At 40.7% G+C, this 19,629-nt stretch overlaps 1 protein-coding gene across 1 annotated transcript in view; it reads left to right on the top strand.

Annotated features, from left to right (window-relative positions):
- The first annotated feature begins 9,737 nt into the window (after positions 1-9,737).
- Positions 9,738-19,629, top strand: part of ASPG (asparaginase) — a 43,942-nt gene continuing 34,050 nt past the window's right edge. Inside the window, exons 1-4 of the mRNA XM_088539558.1 lie at positions 9,738-9,894; positions 14,607-14,736; positions 16,759-16,870; positions 19,441-19,566. Of these exons, the coding sequence (XP_088395684.1) occupies positions 9,741-9,894; positions 14,607-14,736; positions 16,759-16,870; positions 19,441-19,566 (522 nt within the window). The 5' untranslated portion in view covers positions 9,738-9,740. The remainder of the gene's footprint in view (positions 9,895-14,606; positions 14,737-16,758; positions 16,871-19,440; positions 19,567-19,629) is intronic.

Genomic DNA, 19,629 nt, shown 5'->3' with positions numbered 1-19,629 from the left:
AGGGAACAACATCCCCGAGGAACTGGAGGAATATCTTTGGGGAACTGGTTGCCAGGGGGCAATGGAGCAGGAACATGTGCAGGATAAGCACACTATGCCAGTGTGCTATTTGAACTAGAGCTGATGCAGTGAAACAGCACACCAAGTTACTTTGCAGTCAGCAAAACAAAGGATGTAAGCCTCAGGCTATGGTGCTTTGAGAGGAAAAAAGACAACCTGAAAACATGGAGGTGGGATCAGCAGAAGTGGATGAGTGCTGTAGACCCCACTGGTTGAAAACTGACTACTGGGCAGAGGAGTATCTTCTCCAAACCTTGACACATCAGGCAGGAACCCTTGAATCCTCTGTGCCATGAGCACAGGCTCCTAAGAGCTCATAGAAAGGAGTTTTGTGGACCTAAGTAGCTGAGAGAACTTAAGGATCTGGGAGTAAGAGTATCTAGCATAATCATTTGCTATTGATGACATCCTATTAAGTTTATCCTTATATCCATTGCCATTTATGTAATCTCTTTAATTGTCTTATAGTACTGCTGCACATATGCACTGCCATTTTTACCTCATCATCTTTCCTAGTTTTACTGTAATCACCTTTAATCTTTAACTATTTCAGTTCTTCTGTGCTATGTGTTGTGCCTATATGCTAGAATAGAAATAAGCTGCCAATATAAATTACAAAAAAAAAAAAAAAAAAAAAATCATCATATCTACCTCCAAATGTAATTAGTTATCTTACTTGGTGGTTAACACTTTGAATGGACCTGAATATTCAGTCTCTCATTTTGTCATGGGTACCCAAGAACAGTGCTTTTCTATTTTACTTTCATTTTCTAGGGCCTTTAGGACCGATTTGATTTACACACTTGCCAATGCATACAGCTAGACTATACGCTTGAGTACGAGATATGGGATCTGCTGCCAACGCAGCCAATTAGCCATCAGTGCATATCAAATCACGCTTTGAAGTGTCGTAATAGTAATCCTGTGTATTTGGCAGTCAGATTGACGGAGAGTAGCCACTTATGCCATTGATCAGCCATCAAATATTAAAGACTAATTGCATGGCAGCTGACAAACTAGAAATGTCCATAATGTCATTCTCCTGATCTATCCTTATTACTGATATTTTTGTTATTGTCTGGTTTTTTCCTTAATTTATGAAGTTCTTTTGTATTATAGGGTGGAAAACTGTGTTGTAAACGACAATAGAACAGCTCTTCAGGTTGCATCTTGTGAAGGCTTTTAAAACTAAGCAAGAACTTGCTGAAATATGAAGGACAGTTTTGAGACACTGATGTATGCAATACAGGTTAAAAACATGAATAAAAGAAAAATCAGGATTGGTTTGTTTTTCTTATGTAATTTTTTTTTTTTTTTTTTTTTTTTTTTTTTACAAAAGACGATGGGTCAGTGGTATTACTGACTGCAAGCATAGTAGTTTCAAATATGCTGTATTGGCCAATTTTAAAAGATTTTCTCTGAAGAAAATTGCTTTTTGACTCTGAATCAAATGACAGACTCTTAAAGCATTCAATATCTTCACAAAACTTGGAAAAATACAAGAGTTTATTTTCGATGTGATTCCTTTATGAAAGCGTATGTCATTGTGGAGGCATCTTGACTTGTTTGTCCTTTGTAAGAACAACAATACTGGCCAACAGGATTCTCTTTCTTGCTTCCCTTTTCTATTAAAGGGGAAGGTTTGTCAGTCTAGGCTGCCTCTTACAAATTACCATTTTCCCCTTCTTCCCTTTTTCACCTTTTCACCTTCCTTTTGAACTCTACATCCCTATTAAATGAGAATGGTAATTTTATGCTAAAGCAGATATGCTGAAGAACTAAAACTAGCACCACTGTCTTTACAGTAAGTTATGTATTGTAATGTTGGCAGGTGCAGTTATAAAATTATCATTTGAAACAATTCTGTTTCCTCAAAGTTGCTTTGATAGCTCCTTCACTAAGTAGCAATGTTGTCTTATCATTGCAATGTGCTAATAAAGCATTCTCCTCAAATGTTAAAATCTCTATTTTCATAGTTGGCTTGAATATATGGACTGCTAGCCCCTTTTGGAAGGGGCTTTAAGGCAAGCAATCCAGGGGATTTCAGGGACACCTGGAACAGCCTTTCTGACAAAAATGCTGAACGGATTCAATAGAGGAAGTGTCCTACTGTATCTGTTACTAACACGTAAGCAGGAGCTGTTCGTCAGGAAGCAGCAGACGGAGTCACTGTCATCACGGTTGGACTGTCTGTGACATAGCAGAGCTGAGGACCCTCAAGGTAGAGTTACAACTCTTATTATTAGCTATTATGGGGGAAATAGTGACTGCCATGATGAGGCGTTTTCTGAGACAATAGGCAAATGTCAAGGAAACAAAAATTTACTCTATGTTCAAGCTACAAAGCAATCAATCTGTTACTAAGAATTAAGCATAAACCAGCATTAAACAGTCCTTTCTAACTATGTAGTACCATGAGTCTGATGCTGAGTTGTTGGTTTTAAGGGTGCTGCAAACTGGTGGTTCCAAGGTCAAGATGCCCAGGCTCAAGAGCTCTTTGGTAGGAGGAACCAAAACTGAAGTGTATATCTTTATTCCAGGCTCTATTGAGTATCACTGGTTTTTATGTATGCTTCTTCATGGCTCCAGATAAGTCTGGTCCAGAGGACTATTTCTTACAGGTCAGAGTCTGTCTGATCTGGCTTGTCCAGAAGTTATGTTTATTTCATCTTTGTGGTGGTTATCTCATGATGCCTGTTTGTGCCAACTTGTATAGACAGGCATTGCGTATTTGCTGACAGTCATCTGCTTTCTTGAAATAGCTATTGTCTGGGTACCACTGTTTGTTTTACCTTCTTGTGCAATTATGCAAAATATCTAACTTCCTCCTTTCCCTTGAACAGTTTTGTGGCAAACTTGGGTGCAAGACAAGCAGGACCTATTTTAGGTCTTCATACTATCAAAGTGAAAAGATGAAGAATAGCCTAATGACTCATTTCTGAAGAGCAGGCTTTGGCCTGTTCAGAGATCTAGTAGGCAAAGTATCTTGGGAGGCTGTCTTGAAGGGCAGAGGAGTCTAGGAGAGCTGGTTCATGTCCAGGGACCACTTGAAATGCAAGGGAGGATCTCAGTGAGATGGAGGTATGGGGTGGCAGGAACCTCATCAAACACAAATGCGCAATCTTGCAACTGGGTCAGAATAAGCCCATAAGTCAGTACAGGCTGGGGACTGACAAATTATATAGCCACTCTGCTAATAAGGACTTGGAGGTGCTTTGGATAAGTCAAGTATATGTCTGTAATGTGCCCTTACAGTGATGAAGATGAACAGTATTGGGGCTCTATTGACAAGACCATTACAGCCAGCGAAGGAATTGATCATTCCCTTCTACTTGGTGCTTGTGAAGTGGCATCTAGAACTGTGTGCCCAAAACTGGGCATGAGGTATTGGCAACTCGGAGGGAGTCTAGTAGAGAGTCACAGGGACAGTTAGGGAGATAGAGCACATCATAGGAGGACAAATTGAGGGATTTAAATTTAATGTCAGTCTAAATGGGAGCCAGGATTCATAGAGAAAGAAGATAAGAGCCAGACTGCCCTGAGATGCACAATCAAAGGATGAGAAGCAGTGGTCACAAATTGCAATATGGTATATTCTAGTTGGGTACAAGAAAAAAGTTGTCATTAGTAAGAGTGGGTAGACACTGAGCAGGTTGACTGGAGTTGGACTCATTGTGGAATCTCTATTCTTGGAAACTTTCAAAACCTGACATGCCAAAGCCCTAAACAACCTAGTCTCACTCTGAAGGTAGCCCTATTTTCCAAGTTGGAAGTTGGACTAGATGACCTCTAAAAGTACTACCCAACCTAAATTTTTTTCATATTTTATATGACTTTATAATTTTCTCCCTTATTTTCTGCCAAGTAGTTGGGAGATTCTTAGGTGGCCAATCTAAGGATGTTATTCTCAGTGGCAGTTCTGACTTTATAGTGTTTCCCTCCCTGTGTGCTATCCATTCCATAGTTCATGGAATCGTTAAGGTTGGGAGGGACCTCTAGAGATGATCTAGTCCAACCCCCCTGCTCCAGCAGGGACACCCAGAGCACATGGCACAGGGTGGCATCCAGGTGGGTTTGGAAGATCTCCAGAGAAGGAGACTCCACAGTCTCTCTGGGCAGCCTGTTCCAGTGCTCTGTCACCCTCGCAGTAAAGCAGTTTTTCCTCATATGGAGAGATGTTTGTAAGTCTACATAGGAAATCAAGTCAGAGATCTGCAAGTCTAAATAAATAAATAAAATAAACACACCTACCACTTTCCTTCCACAACCTCCCAAGTAATTATTTTTTACCTAGACATGAGACCTCCCTGATGCAGCTGGATGTGCAGCTACACAAACAGGGCACCGCATGAATAGACTGATGGAATAGCAACTAATGCTGAAATGGGAAGGTCTCCAGATCATCCACACACCATTTCCCTGTCTACTTTTTTTTGTCCCATGCTCTCAGCTGTGAGTCTATCTAAAGCATCTCTGAGACTTGTCTGACTGAATGAAGTTAATGAAGTTAAACTCACAACCTGGCAGAAGCCTTTTTCTTCCCCCCCGCCCCAGCTCTTGGACAGGTTAACAAATGAAATGGTCTCTCATCTCAAATGAGTACCAAAGTTGGTTCAGAGGTGGTAAGAAGGAAGGCAGGAAAGGGAAGAATAAAGGAAAAACTTTAGGAACTGCATGATACCAAAATGCAGCTGCTTCAGCCACGATAGGTAACTTCAACCGGAGTTGTGTCAAGACAGCTAAGGAGGTGGAATGAGAAGGGAATAGTAGATGGTACAAAAACTACTGGAGGCAGCACTGCTCTGAGACAAATGCATCTAAACCCATGACCTTAGGGAACAAATAATTAGGAGGAGGAAGATGAGTTGTCATGAGGAAGCTGAAAGAGAGAGAGAAGAAATGACAGTGAGAAGATAGGACAAAAAGTGAACTGGGCTCCCCTAAATGTCTCTTAAACTCAAGGTGCCATTTATAATTGTAGAGGTGTCCACAAAATTCCTTTTCTAAACTGTCCAAATAGTTTCCTGGGAAAACATGGAGTTTTTTGAATAAGATTAAGAGTTTGTAACATAGCACTATCTAAAATAATATTTAGTCTACTCCATATGATGATTTCCTTTTATTTATTTAGGTTGACTGACTGAATTTAATTAGCTTGAGATCAAGCAGTGAAGGTCAAAATCTTCACTGATGTTTTGCTTCCAAAATTCAATTCTCACATGACTGCTTCTGGCCCCTCAGTTCTTAATACATACTTATTAAATATATTCTTAATATCTTTTGAATTTATTCTAGTTTTTATCAGTTATGTATGGTATTGTGTCCTATGCCTGACTCTGATTCAACTAATACAGTTAATTACATTTTTAGTGAATTGTTTCATACTAAGACAACTTGGTAGGACAACAAGTAGGACAGGAAAGGTAATTCAGCAAGTGTTCTGATTTAAAGTGAGTTTTATTAGAGAGGAGAGGAAAAAAAAAGAGAGGGAGAGGAAAAAGGTAAGAATAGCTTTCAACATGCCCTGTTCTCTACCCACTTTTATAAAGTGAAGAGGTATCAATTTTATGGAATCCTATTCTAATGCAAAGTTTTTTATTACTTGGACCATCCTATAATATATATTTTACCTTGACATTGAGTTAATTTTTATTCCAAAGTCATAGCACAGGGCAGAAATAAAGTTAATGGGACTTGGAAACTAAATAAACATGGATTTTATACCGGAAGCACGTTCTTCCTTTGGCTTACTCAATAACTTAGGCATGCTGAATAACTTGGGTGCTAGAGCTAGATACTTTGTCTCACAGTGTTTGTGCAGCTCCTTGTTCCCAGCCTTATGCATAGTGTATGGATTAGCAGTGATCATCCCTGTTGCTCAGGGTTTGCTTTTATTTGCTTAGCTAATTTTGCTCTATAGTTACCAGATAATAAAAAAAACCTATGGCCTGAAGCCCTATCAGATTTCCTGGAAACCAACTTCACCACCTTCATCTTTGGGATAAATTTGGAGAGCCAGTGTTTTGCAGACTCCTGACAACAGTTTTCACTTTTGCCCAGGGAGACCTTTCTAGCATATGTCTAATTTTCTTTTTAGAAGAGGGTGAACTAAAACCCTCACTAGAACTGTCTCAGATGGTTAGTGAATTTTATTTTCATTTAGTGTCAAAAAAATTAATCTGAGCATTTTTTCTGCTTTTTCTCTGCTGTCATGTTATTCAAGTCATTGTCAGATGAAGGGCTACTGGCTTCATTAAAGGGGATGAAAGCCAACAGTCTGACACTGAACTCCTAGGGCATTTATCAGACTATGTGTCCCTCATATACAAAAAGAGGCTAAAATTTGCATGTCTTGCAGGACATTATGAAAATCAATAATAAAAGTTTAAGCAGTGGGCAGTAATGTGTGAGAGTGTTAAGCATTTTTACTGTAAAGTATTGTAGCAAAGATTTGGGCACTAGATACATTTCTCAAAGAGGTTGCAAAAGAACTTTTGAGAGTTTGGAATGGCGTAGGATAGAAAAAAATCTTTAGGGCACATATAACAAATTGCCTTCCATGTAATACCAGAAAAAGGAACTCAAATGCATGAAAAATCTGTACTTAAAATTATTTTTCAGGGAGGAAAACCTGCAATGAAAAATGATTTTTTCCTCTTCAATTATTGATAGTTGCCTAAATATCCTTGCACAGTTTTCTTAAGTACTCCATGATGAGAGTGTTCTTTTTGTTCAGGACTTGGAGGTTTGTGGTTTGCTTGGTGTTTAATTTTGCCTTAACTCGGCTGCCACTTGCACTCATTTGGCAGTATTTCTAACCCTGTTTGTTTCCTAGTGTTGAGAATAACTGTAACAATGTTAACTAGCATAAAAGAAGAAATAGTTAAAATGATTGTTTTATTTCCAACTCTGTAGGTAAGAGTTGATGGATTGTATGCCTGGTACTAAGCAAGTGAAGACCTGGAACAACTGACTGCAATGGCAGAACTTCCTTTCAAGTAGTGAATGTCACTGCATTCCTTCTGATATATCAAGTGCTACTAGATACAGAGTATTTAATTCCACTTTTGCCATTCGAAGTCCAAAATTCTGTTTCATGCTTCTAACAAACTCAGAAGTCATGTTGATTAAGTCATTTAAGGCCATCGCTTTTCTCCTCTGTTAAAAAGAACATTCAACACTTTAATATAATATTGCTGGTTAAGTTTTATGAGATACTCTTGTTTCTTCCAGGTTTACCATTCTGAGATGTATTATCTAAGCCTTTTCTTGAACCCTTGTAAATGTTGCAATATATCCTTCTTGGAAGGGGGAGTCCTAAATTTGAGTTGCCCACCCTGTTTCTGTTGCTTTTGGTACCATTTAAGGGAAACACCAAATTAAACATAATTAGGCAATTCAGTGAGTTGCCACAGTGCACTTCTGGCACTTTTAAAATTAGGTGATGTTCCTCTGAATTCTAAAGACGATTTCTGTGGAACTAGCCATGCAACATCCACCCATCTGTCCATGCAATGAGTCATTCCTACACCCCTTTGCAACTTACAGTAGACTAATTCTCCAGTGTAGCAGCATTATTCATACTGCTGTATTCCAACATTGAAAGTGATATCGAGTCTGTCGTTATTAGCATACAGTTCTGAGCTTTAAAACAAAGTACATTCTTTATATAAAAAAGAAAGTAACACTAAGTATGACACTGACATTTTAAAAATTGGAGTAATATTTACTTTTTTTTACCAAAAATGTTTTTGAAGCCTATTATTCTATTAGACAAATGTTTGATATGCTGATTGATTCTAGTAATGAATCTCAAATGGAACTTTAGTTAAAATTACAGTTGAACTGAAGATGTTTTATCTTGCTCCCTTCTGAAGCCAATGCTTTAAATTCCTTGAATTGCGTCCCTTTCATCTGAATTTAGAAAGAGAACAGATTTACATGACACCAACGATTCTGGCAATTTTATAGTTTCCATTTATATAAAACCAATTTCCTACCAGACAGGCAAAAGCTTATTCACTGGAAAGTCTTTCTGGAAGAAGTCCTGCAAAATATGGAATCATATCACTGTGGACTCTAATGCTAGTAGTTCCGTTGATATAATTTGTTTCTAGGTTACTCTGAGTAACAGAGGACATGCCATATACCCATTTGAAGAACAGCAGCTGGAGTCACTAAGTAATTCATTTCCACAGTTTATGTTAAATTTGGGCAGAAAACTAGCTGGACAGTTTCTCTCATGATCGAATACTGAAAAATCACAAGATTTTGATAAATTTCTGAGGTGTAGGGGGACAGTTCTAAAGTTGTTAGGTTGTGTCAGGGGGAAAATGTACTTCAGCTTTCCAGAAAAAGAGGAGTAGTTGGGATTGTATTTTCAACTTTCTCCCCCACCACTACACCCATCCCACCCTGTTCAGGCTCCTCTGGAGACTTGGAAGTGTTAGGACATAGTTTTGTGGATACGTGGTCCAGTGTAGGAGTTGGTGTAAGATCTTCTTTCTTCCCTCAACTTTTTGCTTTCATCTCTGTTCTTGTCACTTTGCTTGTTCCATATAAAAATTAGCTACTCTTCATACTAAACCAGATCAGAAAACTAGTCTAGGTTGCAAATACTCTGCACTTGAAACTTTTGTCTTTTTCCCCCTGGATTATTTCTTGCACCTTGCTGATTTTGGCCCAGGGTTGAGCCATCTGGACTGCTGCATGTGTTCGGAAGATGTGGGATGCACAGGAGGAGATGGACTGACGTGGCAGATCCAAAACCTGCATAATTAAATGCTGCTCCGAAGGCAGCCAGGACCAAAAAGCAAGAATCCAAATAACCAGGGGAAGAGAGATGAAGGAAAAGGTCAAATAAAATGGAGAGAGGGAAGACAAATAACAGTGAAGCAGGCTATTGAGTATGTATTACATATATATGCCAGCCCAGGTAAATTATTACCTCCTTTTATTCTGAATTATCAGGAATTTTGGGGCCTGCCTCAATGGAAAAGGCCCTAATCTCAAGTTCCTGCTCCTATTATTCCCTTTTTAGCTTCTGCTCCAACAAGCGGATTTCCTGATCTTGCAAAGCACTCATCCCTGAGCCTGCTGCCTTTTGCAGGCTCCTGCCACGCGCTTAATCCCACAGTTTTCCCCTGGGTTGGGGAGACCCTCCTTGTGCCACCTCCTCCTCCCTGCACTCTGCTGGACTTGTCCCTGCTCCTACCCTTGAGGCAGGGCCAGCTCCGGCGGGACAAAAACCTTCCTTCCTCGTAAAACCTGAGGAGAAACCCTGTGGGAAACGAAACTCAAGCCACGACCCCCTGTGTTGGGAAGTGTGTGGCAAGCAGTTGGTTAGGGGCAAGTCCCTGTAGGGCAGCAATGTTCTTTTTTCTTCCCCTCTCCTTCTTTTCTAATTCCCTTTTTATTTCCCTTTTCCTCTTTGTTTCCCTTTTATTTCCATACCTCCCCGTGCCTTTTCCCCCTTTTCCCTTTCCTTTCCTGCTTTACTTTCCCTTCGCCCCAAGCGGGACTGCGCTCCCCAGCCCCGGCCGCGGCGCTCCCGCCATGGCGCCCCCCCGGCCCCCGCGCAGGCCTGGCCCCGGGGGCGGGAAGGGGCGGCCCCGCCGCGCCGCCCCTATAACTGCCCAGTCGGCGGCGCCGGGCGGGTAGCGGCTCCTGGGGGGTCGGCGATGGCGCTGCGCGGGGCCGAGGCCACCGCCTTGGGCCGGGCCCTGGCGAGCGGCCCCTCGGGCGCGGCGCTGGGCGCCTGCCAGGGCGACGCGGTGGCGCGGGTGCTGGTCATCAACACGGGCGGCACCATCAGCATGGTGCCCGACGACAAGGGTGAGGGCCGCGGCGGGGCCTGCCCCAGCGCGCTTCCCCCTGCTCCCCCGGCCGCCGCTTGGGGCTCGTCCCTTCCCCGCGCGGGCTTTGCGGCTCGGCAGCCCCTTTCCTCATGGCGCAGGGGCGGGCTGCCGGCTCCGGCGCCGCCAGCCTGTCCCGTCCGGGCAGCTCGACCCGCGGGCATCCTGGCGAGCGATGGGGCCCGTGGCGGAGCCAGCACTCGCCTTCTTCAGGCTTTTCTCTTTCGCTGCTCCCCCGACTGCGAAAATGAAACCGGCTGAACCTTCCCGGCCGTGCTGCTGTGGGGACGCGTGTGTCGCGTGGTCCTGCCGCCGGGGATGCCGCTCGAGGCCGCGTCCGTGTCGGGGATGCTCGAGGCGCGAGCTGGCAGCGGCGGCGCGTGCCCTGCCAAGCGCGGGGACGAGCAGAGGCGCACGCTGCCTCCGAGCATCCCTGCCCGCCAGCCACGCGCCTCTGCTGCGCCTCTGCTCCTGCTGTCCCTCCTGTGCTACCTCAGCGGCAGAGCGGAGACGGGTAAATAGGTCTGGCAGAGGAGGGTGAGGTACTTGCAAAGGAGAAGCTGGATATGCCTATCTCCACTCGCTCACTGCTTGGTGCTTAAACCAAAATTGAAGTCTGAGATTTCTCTGCATATTGCATTTTATCTGAAAGTTTCTTAGGTACCTATGATTGTATAGGTTGCTGTACATTTTCAAGTACACCTAAATGCGAAAAGATTATGTATACAATAGGTATACAAAAATACCTATCTTTTCGTATAGGTACCTAACATTCATCTAACTCCAGCTCATTCCCCGGATCCAGAAGCTGGTTGGAATAACACCTAAGTATCCCTAAGGCCTAACTTCTAAAATGAGGAGTCTACAGGTGTAGCGTACAGCTGGGGATGTGGGTGTGTGAAGGAAAACTTTGATGAACATCTGTTTGGTTTTCTTTCTTCTGCACTCACTAGGCTATGGAGTATCCCTGGCTTTCCAGAGTCTGTGTCCCACCGTGCTGGCTGTTCACAAGTGGGGGACTTGAGTGCCCTGCAACAGCGTTTGAAGCCTGTACTTGGCATAACATCTAGGCTACTCATCTGTAGGGTTAAAGCACTTCAGCTTCACTTCAGAGCTTCCTAGATTGGACTGTTTTTCCTAGGACATAGCCCTCCTCAGAGGCTGGCTGGCTGATCTTGAGCATTGTAGGGAAGATGCTTTAAGGTTTTTCTTCAGCTTTCGCTTTCATGGCTCTTTTGTGTTTGATCTACCAAATAGGCCGGAAGCACAACAGTTTCAAGCACGACAGTTTCAGGTTGTGAGATAATTTTTTCTGTATGTTTCAAATGATACCTAGATACTTTGTCTCTGTATATGGGTCTTATACTAAAACCATTTCCTTCTTCTGGTGTCTTGAGCTCCCAAGCACCTCGTTTTAAGCAAATAAGTAAGATGCAGAATTTTGTTTTCAGTGAGTTCCTGCACTGCTTCTGATCTTGTGTGTTTTTTCTTTTGCTTTTACTTATCAGTGTCAATCATTAAAGCACGTGCAAACAATGTAGCAGTTGCAATCCAGTGATGCTGACTTGCTGCATCCAGATGAAGGCTTCGACCTGTGTTTTGTATACACATGGAGCAGCAACCTTTAACGTTCAGCTGGTGAAAGGGCAGCATGATTTAAAGGCAAAAGCAATAGATGTTCATTTCTTTTACTGTAGATACAGTGGAGGGAAATTGCCTGTTTAGGACCTTATCTAGAACTATAACTTTTATTTCAAACAAGGTAAGCAAGAGTGACTTCCTTCAGGTCAAAGTGAAGGGAACAAGCCAGGCTTCTACCTAATCTTGCTGAAGAAGATAGTTTCATTTTTAAATCCTAGCAGTTAGATAGGTCTTCTGTAAGGAACAGGTTGATGTGCAGAACTGCCACCAAATGTATATGTGGGATTGATACAGACCGAAGAACTGTCTGGTATAGTAAAAATGAACAGTGTACAACTTTTTTTTTTTTCTCCTGCTTGAAACCTGTACAGATCTCCTCAGAAATGTCCAAGTTCTGCTGTTCTGAGAATGAATACTTTGGAAAGCACTTTGTTTCCTGATTCTCTGCTTTAACTACAGTTAGTTGTGACTTTTAGGAGTTTGTACCTTAGGAGTTTTGTGTAAATATATATATATATATATACACACACACACACGCACACACCCTATTTGTAATAATATTCTTAGTGGAAAACTGGTTTAGCAAAGTCCTTCGCTTTCCTTGGTATAGAGGTATGTTAGGATTGGAGGTGATGCTGAACATCAGTATTCCCAATCTTCCCAGCTCTTGGGGTTTCTTCACTGATGTAGTAGCATCAGAGTCCTCACTGCATGGATGAGAGCGAGCTATGCTGGTTCTCAGCCAGAGTTGTGTTCTTTGCTGCTCTGCATTTGTCCATCACTTGTGTTGCAGGGGGTGGCCAGGTAAGTTGGTGAGAGGTGTTTTGGCAAGTAGCACAGACTGCCTCTCCCCTGGGGGTGAAATTGTTTCAACTGCCCTGTAACAAGTTTGGCTCTCAAAAGGTAATTTCCACACATAATAAGGTAGAACATTTCCTTAGGCGATTGCACTTGAGTTCTCCCATTTTTTCTTACTGAAGACATAAAACAGAAATCACTGTTAAACGTGGATGCATTTAGGGGACATAATGTCTTGGGAAAAAAGGTTAAGTTCAGTGTTAGCACTTACAGAGAAATCCTTCCAAATTTGTGATTAAGAGATGAGAAACTGTCATTTAGAAAGGATTTAAGAACATGAGTGTACACAGCTATCTCAATCGTAGAGCAAATAGAAAAGTATTAATAAGCAGTCTAATCCTTTGTTAATATTCAGATCAAGATGAGCATTGACCAAACAAAAAATAATCAGAAAACACTTGAATCCGTGGGCTGTGCTTCAGAGCTGGAATAATTCTGTGGCCAAGCACAGCAGAAGTTCTGGTTTGTGTCTGAGCCAGGATGATCTTAGTAGGAAAAGCAGGGATAACAACTGAATGAACAAAGCATCCACAGCCAGAGAGCACGTGAAGTGTGTTTGTAAGATGAAGTGTTCTGGCAGGAATCCAAGCAAAACCACTGCAATGCTGGTGCTGTCCAGTGAGAAAGCTGACTCTAAAAAAGCCTGCTGCTTATTTAAGGCGAGCAATGAGGGAGATTATGCTGTTCTTAAGGGGCTTTCCATCCACTTGGAAAGGAAACAGATCCCAACAAAGGGTGCATGGAGGCCCGTTAACTCACACCATTGCTGTTTCTCTGTGCTTTGGTGTATTTTAAGTAAAAATCTTTAGTGAAATAAACAAGCAAACAAAAAGATGGTTAACTTGTGCGTGGATCACATTTAAGGAAACAGAGGAATTCGGAAGTGGGAGGCAAACCTAGCCTCAAATGATAAATAACTGAAAATGGGACAAGTTGAATAGTGAGATTTGAGGCCTTGTTTGCCATCTGAATGGGTTGTATAAAATACATTGACTACTGACATTAAATTTAACAGTAATGCCAGTAGAGTCTTGAAGTTCAGAAGGAAAAAAAGCTCATTTGATGGAATTTGCTTGAATGAAGGGTGTCTCAAATGGTCAGACTTAGGGAAAAGAGAGAGGTTTCAGGCTCAGGACATGAGAAATGTTGCTGTCTTGCCTGCATCAAGGTATGGGTAGTTGAGTAGTTCTCTCAGCTAAGGAGGAAAACTATTTGCAAATGAAAAATTGGGTGGAACGCTCTGATATAGTATTATAACTGGAATATTATAATTTGAATATTGCTGATCTGGAAACTCCTAATGTCACTTAGAGACCCAGAAATTGCTAAAGCTTGAGATTAGCCACGCTTTATTTCATTAAGTCTAAACTGTGAATGACCTTCTCTCCTTAGCTAATCACAGTAACTGTAATGTAGAGACCTCATTTATCCTGTGAGTGTCAGAACAGTTAAAAGCTTGGCTCAGAGGAACTCAGTATCATGACCGAAAAAAAAAAATAAAAAAAAGGTGCCTTTCTGTCTTGTAGGGGCAGCCCCTGGGTTCTGTTCTACAAGCCTGGTTGCAACCAGATCATCTGCAATGTGATCTGCAGATTCAGCAAGCCCCAAATGGACCCTTCTGGTCTGGGTTAAACCCCAGCCATCCTTAGGGCTGCTACGTTTCTTTTTGCAATTGCTGCAGCTCTTGGTAGTGAGGCACTACCTGCAACTTTCCAATACGGTTGGCTAGTACTTCGCTGTTTCTGCCAATACTACTGTAGGCGAAGAAGGTTAGGCAAAAATTTCACTTAATAGTACAAAGCAATGTTTTCTAGTTTTATGCCACTAGGTGGAGAATAGCTATGGAAAAGAGGACAGCTTTGTGCTTTGGCTGCCAAAATTGGTCTCCTGCCCTTACTGCTTATCAGTATTTGCAAGCAACAATTACAAGGAAACAAATTTTAATGTGAAGGAAACTTGTCACATTATTTCTCCCGATAAAAGGTTTTTCTTTTATTTCATGTCAAGAAAGGAGTAAATGCACAGAGATTTCTTGGTTATATTCTGCTTTCTCATTCTAGTATTGCTGATAGACTGTTTACATTTAATTTATAAGGCTGAGCGAATATTTGCATAACTTCTCTCCTTAACGTGTGTCTCATTTTTCTCCCATCCTGCTCCTTTATTTACATCATTTTCTCCTTAATTTTTCAGGACTCACTCCTGAGGCCAATAAGTTGGTAAGCAGCTTGAAAAACATGCCACAGCTGCATGACGAAGCGTACGCCCAGGAAAAAAGGCTGTACGACTGCCATGAGTATCCAGATAAGACACTGGTGCTCCCGTAAGTACATCTTCCTTGTTTCCTTGGGTAGGAAAGTGTCCTGTTAATTTTCAAAGAATTAAATCTCCAACCATTAATCTGAAGATGCTAGTGTGAGGTTAGCAAAAGTGCTTAAACGGATTTAAAAGGGAAATAAAGAAAACTCTAATATGTCTGGTGCTATTTGGAATGAAGTGTTATACAGCTGCTTAAAAAAGAACTTTAAAATTAGGCAACAAGTAAACATTCTAGACAGCTTAGTTCTGCATTTCTTTTCTGCTTCTGAACGTTAAGTGCAGATATACAAATGTTCCACAGAAACTAAGAAAAAAATATATACAGCACTCCGTAAATTATCTCCAGCATATGTCTGGAAAAGTAGCAGCTAATTAATGCACCCATGAATAGGCCCCATGCTTTAATTCTGCAGGCCTTCTGTTTTTAGAAAACCATAAAAGCTGATTGTCTCCTCCAAATTTATGCAACATTATGATAATGAGTGATGGGCTTATAATTAATCTGCGTTGCTTCTTAACTGTTGGGCAGTGATTAATAAGCTTATAGGTTTTATTTAGAGGGCAGTATGCTAATTTGAGATATTCCCCAGCTGTGATGAATGGCTGTACCCCTGTAAACACGTTAACATTGCACAAAGGATGATTTTACATAGTTGTTCAAAAATAAATGAGACTATAGCTGTTTTGCTTTAGGAGTAAAAGTGAATATTCCTTAATCTTAAAGGAGAAAAATCAGGACATACAAGCAAAATGTAAGATTTCTTTCTTTCTTTCTTTATATTTTGTAGTCAGGTTTGTGTTAAGTTTTTGAAAGTAAGCACTTGAAAGGGAGGTGGTAGGAGAAGGGGTAAGGGAGAAAGAAATGGAGTCCTGGTGGAGTAGTATTGATGTGAACATCAAATCTATGTTAAATATGATGATTATGCTAAGAAAAATGGAGATTTGTTAAAATACTGTGATTATACCCAAATAGCTTAAACCTTTTAGAGGATTTAAAATGTAACAAAACTGCACCAGTATAATTATTTGGGTCCTGAATATGTGTCTCCCAGCATGTTTTCTATAATCAATAATTAAAAAAAAAAACTTTAAACAATCATTCAGATCAAGAGTTTATCGAATTTCAAAAACAAAGAAATACTTTTTTTTTTCTGGCACAGCTAAGTGCCATGTGGTTAGTCATGGCAACTTGCCATTTTCTCTTTCATACTACTTGAGTGATATTTTAACCAGGCAGTTGAGAAATGTACGTTTCCGAGGGCAGAAAATAGGAGTCTTTTGTGGACTTTGTATATCCACGTAATATATTCACAGAGCAAGCTCTCATAACAAGGTGGCAACAAACCTAGTGGCTAGCACTGGGGTTTACAAAGTTAGCCGGTTACTAGCAAAGGCAATAAGGTTTTTGCTGGGTCTCCAGGCAGCAGTTTCCTTCTTTTCTTGAAAGTCTTAACTAACCCAGAGCTCCTCTTCTGAAATCTGAGGTCAGAGAAACTGAGCAGAGTGGATCTGGTAACAGCCACAGAAATGCAGGCTGGCTGTAAGACTCTTAAGATACTCTGCTTGTCAGGGAATGTGTATTTATCAAAGCACTAAAAAGTGGTTGAAGCTCTTCTATTGACTCCTTATATTCATTGGGAATTTCCTAGATTCCATTCCATGATTTGTAAAGTCTTTTTTTAAAAAAACCTTAAAATTTAGTATTGACTTTTGTTTGGAACTCAGTTCCAAACATTAGGATTTAGTAAAGTAAATCTAGGTTCTACTTTTTTTGCCTTCGTTTTTGACAACTCCTCCCCATACCTGTCAAGTTTCAGATATTTGTGCTTTAAACTACATTAGACCATGAGTTTATAAACTTGGAACTTAATGTCCCAAACGCGACAACAATTTTACACCATAGACCTGCTGATGGAAATGGGGAGAAGGGCAAAAACTGCTATTTTAGTCAACTAACCAGAAGTGCGGAGCTAGTGTTAGCTCTGAGTGTGAAGCATTTTTTTTTTTCAATTCTCTTTCTTCATAGCACCTCTAAGCAAAACAAAAGAATTATCTACACAATCCTGGAGCTCTCACCATTGCTTGATTCTTCCAACATGACTCCAGAGGACTGGGCCAAAATTGCAAGGAAACTTGAGGTATAGTGGTGTGGGATGAGATTTCGTTTCCTGCTTACACAAAGCAGCAGTATATTTGGTATTTTTAGCAAGATAAAACAATCCAGTAATGCCATTGTTATGTATTAAAAATAAAAGTGTTATGCAGGGTGCTATACCCCACTTAATTACCTGCAAAGTGGTAAGTATTTTGCATGTAATATTGCATTTTTTTTCCTTTAATATGCTGGAAACTTTACTAAAGTTGTATAGTTCTTCCACTGATAGGCAATGTCAGAATTTTGTAATAGTTATTACATTTAAAAATCACAAGTATGATTGAAATAAGCTGCGTAATCAATGTGTAAAAAATTTTTAGTTAAATTCACTGTCCAAAAGTATTGAGTAAAATCCTTAGGTGTAGGTGATTTATTTGAAGGTTGGTTAGTTTTGCAGCATTTCACTGTGCAAATGGTTTAATAGCTATTAACATTGAAAATGATTTTATACCATTATGCTTCTCTTACTTTGGACAAAGACTGACTTAACTAGTTTTGGCTTTGCAGAAGATAGAAAAAAAATGGTATCAGGATTAAGTTCCCCACACTGGGAAATATTTAATAGATATTCCTGTAGGTGTAGACAAACTCATTAAGTCCTTTCCTAGATGAAAAAGTCTCACTTTTCTGCTCTTGTCCCTACATCCAAACTTCCTTGTGTGCTTTTAAGGTAGCAGAAGTATGAAATATTTAAAGTACTTTACACGAAGAATTCATATGAAGCTCTTATGAAGTAAATAACTGTGGCCTTTGTAAGATAATGCTCTTCTACTCCTGCTTGCGCTCTAAAGTGGTGGACTTTATAGTTTAAATTTCTTCCTTCAGCAAGAGTTTAATAATGTTGGGAATATTGCTGAAGATCGCAGAAGAGTCTTATTCCTTGAAGTCCTCTAATCCTGAAACCACCAAACAGGGGACGATGTAGAGTGCACCCAGGGGTACAGCTGAGAGCTGCCACAGCAAGAAGACGGTGCCATGCTGAACAGGAGAGGTCTCGTCTTTTCTAACTGCACATTAGTTTTAGTTTTATTACACTTCTGTCTCCAAAGGAAATGGAAAAACCTTTGCCTTTCTGACAGATAGAGGCACTGCCACTTTGTGTTCAGTTCAGCCACTTACTGGGCAAAGCAGGAATCTACTGAAGGTTTTTCAGGCTAAAACAAAGATGCTTGTTTGGGATTTCTCCCAAATTTTCAGCCTTATCTTTTATATTATAATGCATAAACCCAGCTGTGTTCCATCCCATCTAATAAAGTTCATAAGGCCTAACTAGTCCTGAAGCATTCTGATGGACTTACGAGCGCAAGTGGCCATTTCTCGCCTGGCTGCCCTTGAAACTCTCTGTTTTACTGCATTGCCGGATAACTACAGCATAGCAAGTTTGGCATCACCTTGTGGTTTAGCCTACAGAAAAGGTCTTGCGACACCAAATGTTTCTCTGCTGACTAGCCTGCTAGAAATAAAGTGAAAATCTCCCAAATTTTCAGTAGGTAGCAACATGTGGAGGCATCAGTGAAGTAACAGGACAAGGACAAATAGAAATCTGAGAGTAGGTTTAAAGGTGACTTTATTATCAGAAGATGGCAAGGGAATGTTCCTATTGTGGCACAAGCAATGTAATTAAATAGAAATCTGGCTTAATTCCATGGAAAAAAACTTTTTTTTTTCCTCTGGCATTTTGCATATTTACTTAGACTTCTGTGTAATCCTGTCCATGTTAGCAAATGAGAACTAGTAGTAAAAACTATCATTGTCTCTTACAACATTGTTTACCACATGCATCATTAAAATAGAGGAACTAACTCCTTTTGCCTCCGGAAGCCAACTGATAACTTTATTCCAATGGGATGAGCAGTGCCATTCAATGGCTTTGCATTACAAGTTATTTGTAGACTAATCATGTTATAAAATACATTTTTTTTCCATTTTTACATGCCTGATGGTCTAAGGGGCTATTCAAAACGCTGCAGCAAATGCATGTACCTTAACTGTGAACAGTAACAGACCTCTTGAGTTCTCTGTGCTGTCGATGGCTCCTGTGGGAAGGTTGGTTTCTCAACAGAAGAGGGCACTCTTACACTGGCAATTTGCCTGCCTGCCGCCTGGATTAAAGGGACTGTTTTTTTCTGTAGGTTGTGATAGCCTTGGTTTGCCTAATCTGTTCCTGTAAATGGTGTAATCCCTAAAGTAAAAGCAGTAACAAGAAATCAGACTATACGACTAATTTGCATATGTTAACATTCCTGTTTAAAGCCATTGCTAAGCTTTTCTTAATTAGCAGTCTTCTGGTTTAAAAATGCTGCATTAATATGTATACATAGAAGGATCTCTTTGACTGTTCCATAATTAGAATTACTAGCTCTAGTGCTTATTGTCCGATTAACCCTTAATTATATATAAACTGAAAACGTGGATAACTCTAAGAGGAATTATGCTGGTACTACTTCTTTAAAGTGTAACACTGGTGCTTGTATCAGTGAAAATAATGCAGATTGCACCTCACTGATGCCAATGTGTCAGTTTAATAATATGAAACTGTCTCTCCAACTCCAGGAGCACTATGAAAAGTACGACGGCTTTGTGATTCTTCATGGTACTGATACAATGGCCTATACAGCGTCAGCCTTATCCTTCATGTTTGAGAATCTGGGCAAAACTGTGGTTATGACAGGATCTCAGGTAATGGACTTACCCTGAAGTTGAAGTCTCAGTGCCTGTTCTTGTGTGCAGAACTGTGTGGTG

The sequence above is a fragment of the Tinamus guttatus genome, unplaced genomic scaffold, assembly GCF_059628265.1.
Source record: "Tinamus guttatus ecotype Peru unplaced genomic scaffold, ASM5962826v1 Tinamus_guttatus_pri_ptg000048l, whole genome shotgun sequence".
Taxonomy (NCBI): domain Eukaryota; kingdom Metazoa; phylum Chordata; class Aves; order Tinamiformes; family Tinamidae; genus Tinamus; species Tinamus guttatus.
Note: the sequence above shows the minus strand (reverse complement) of the source record. Positions and strands in the feature narration are given on the sequence as shown.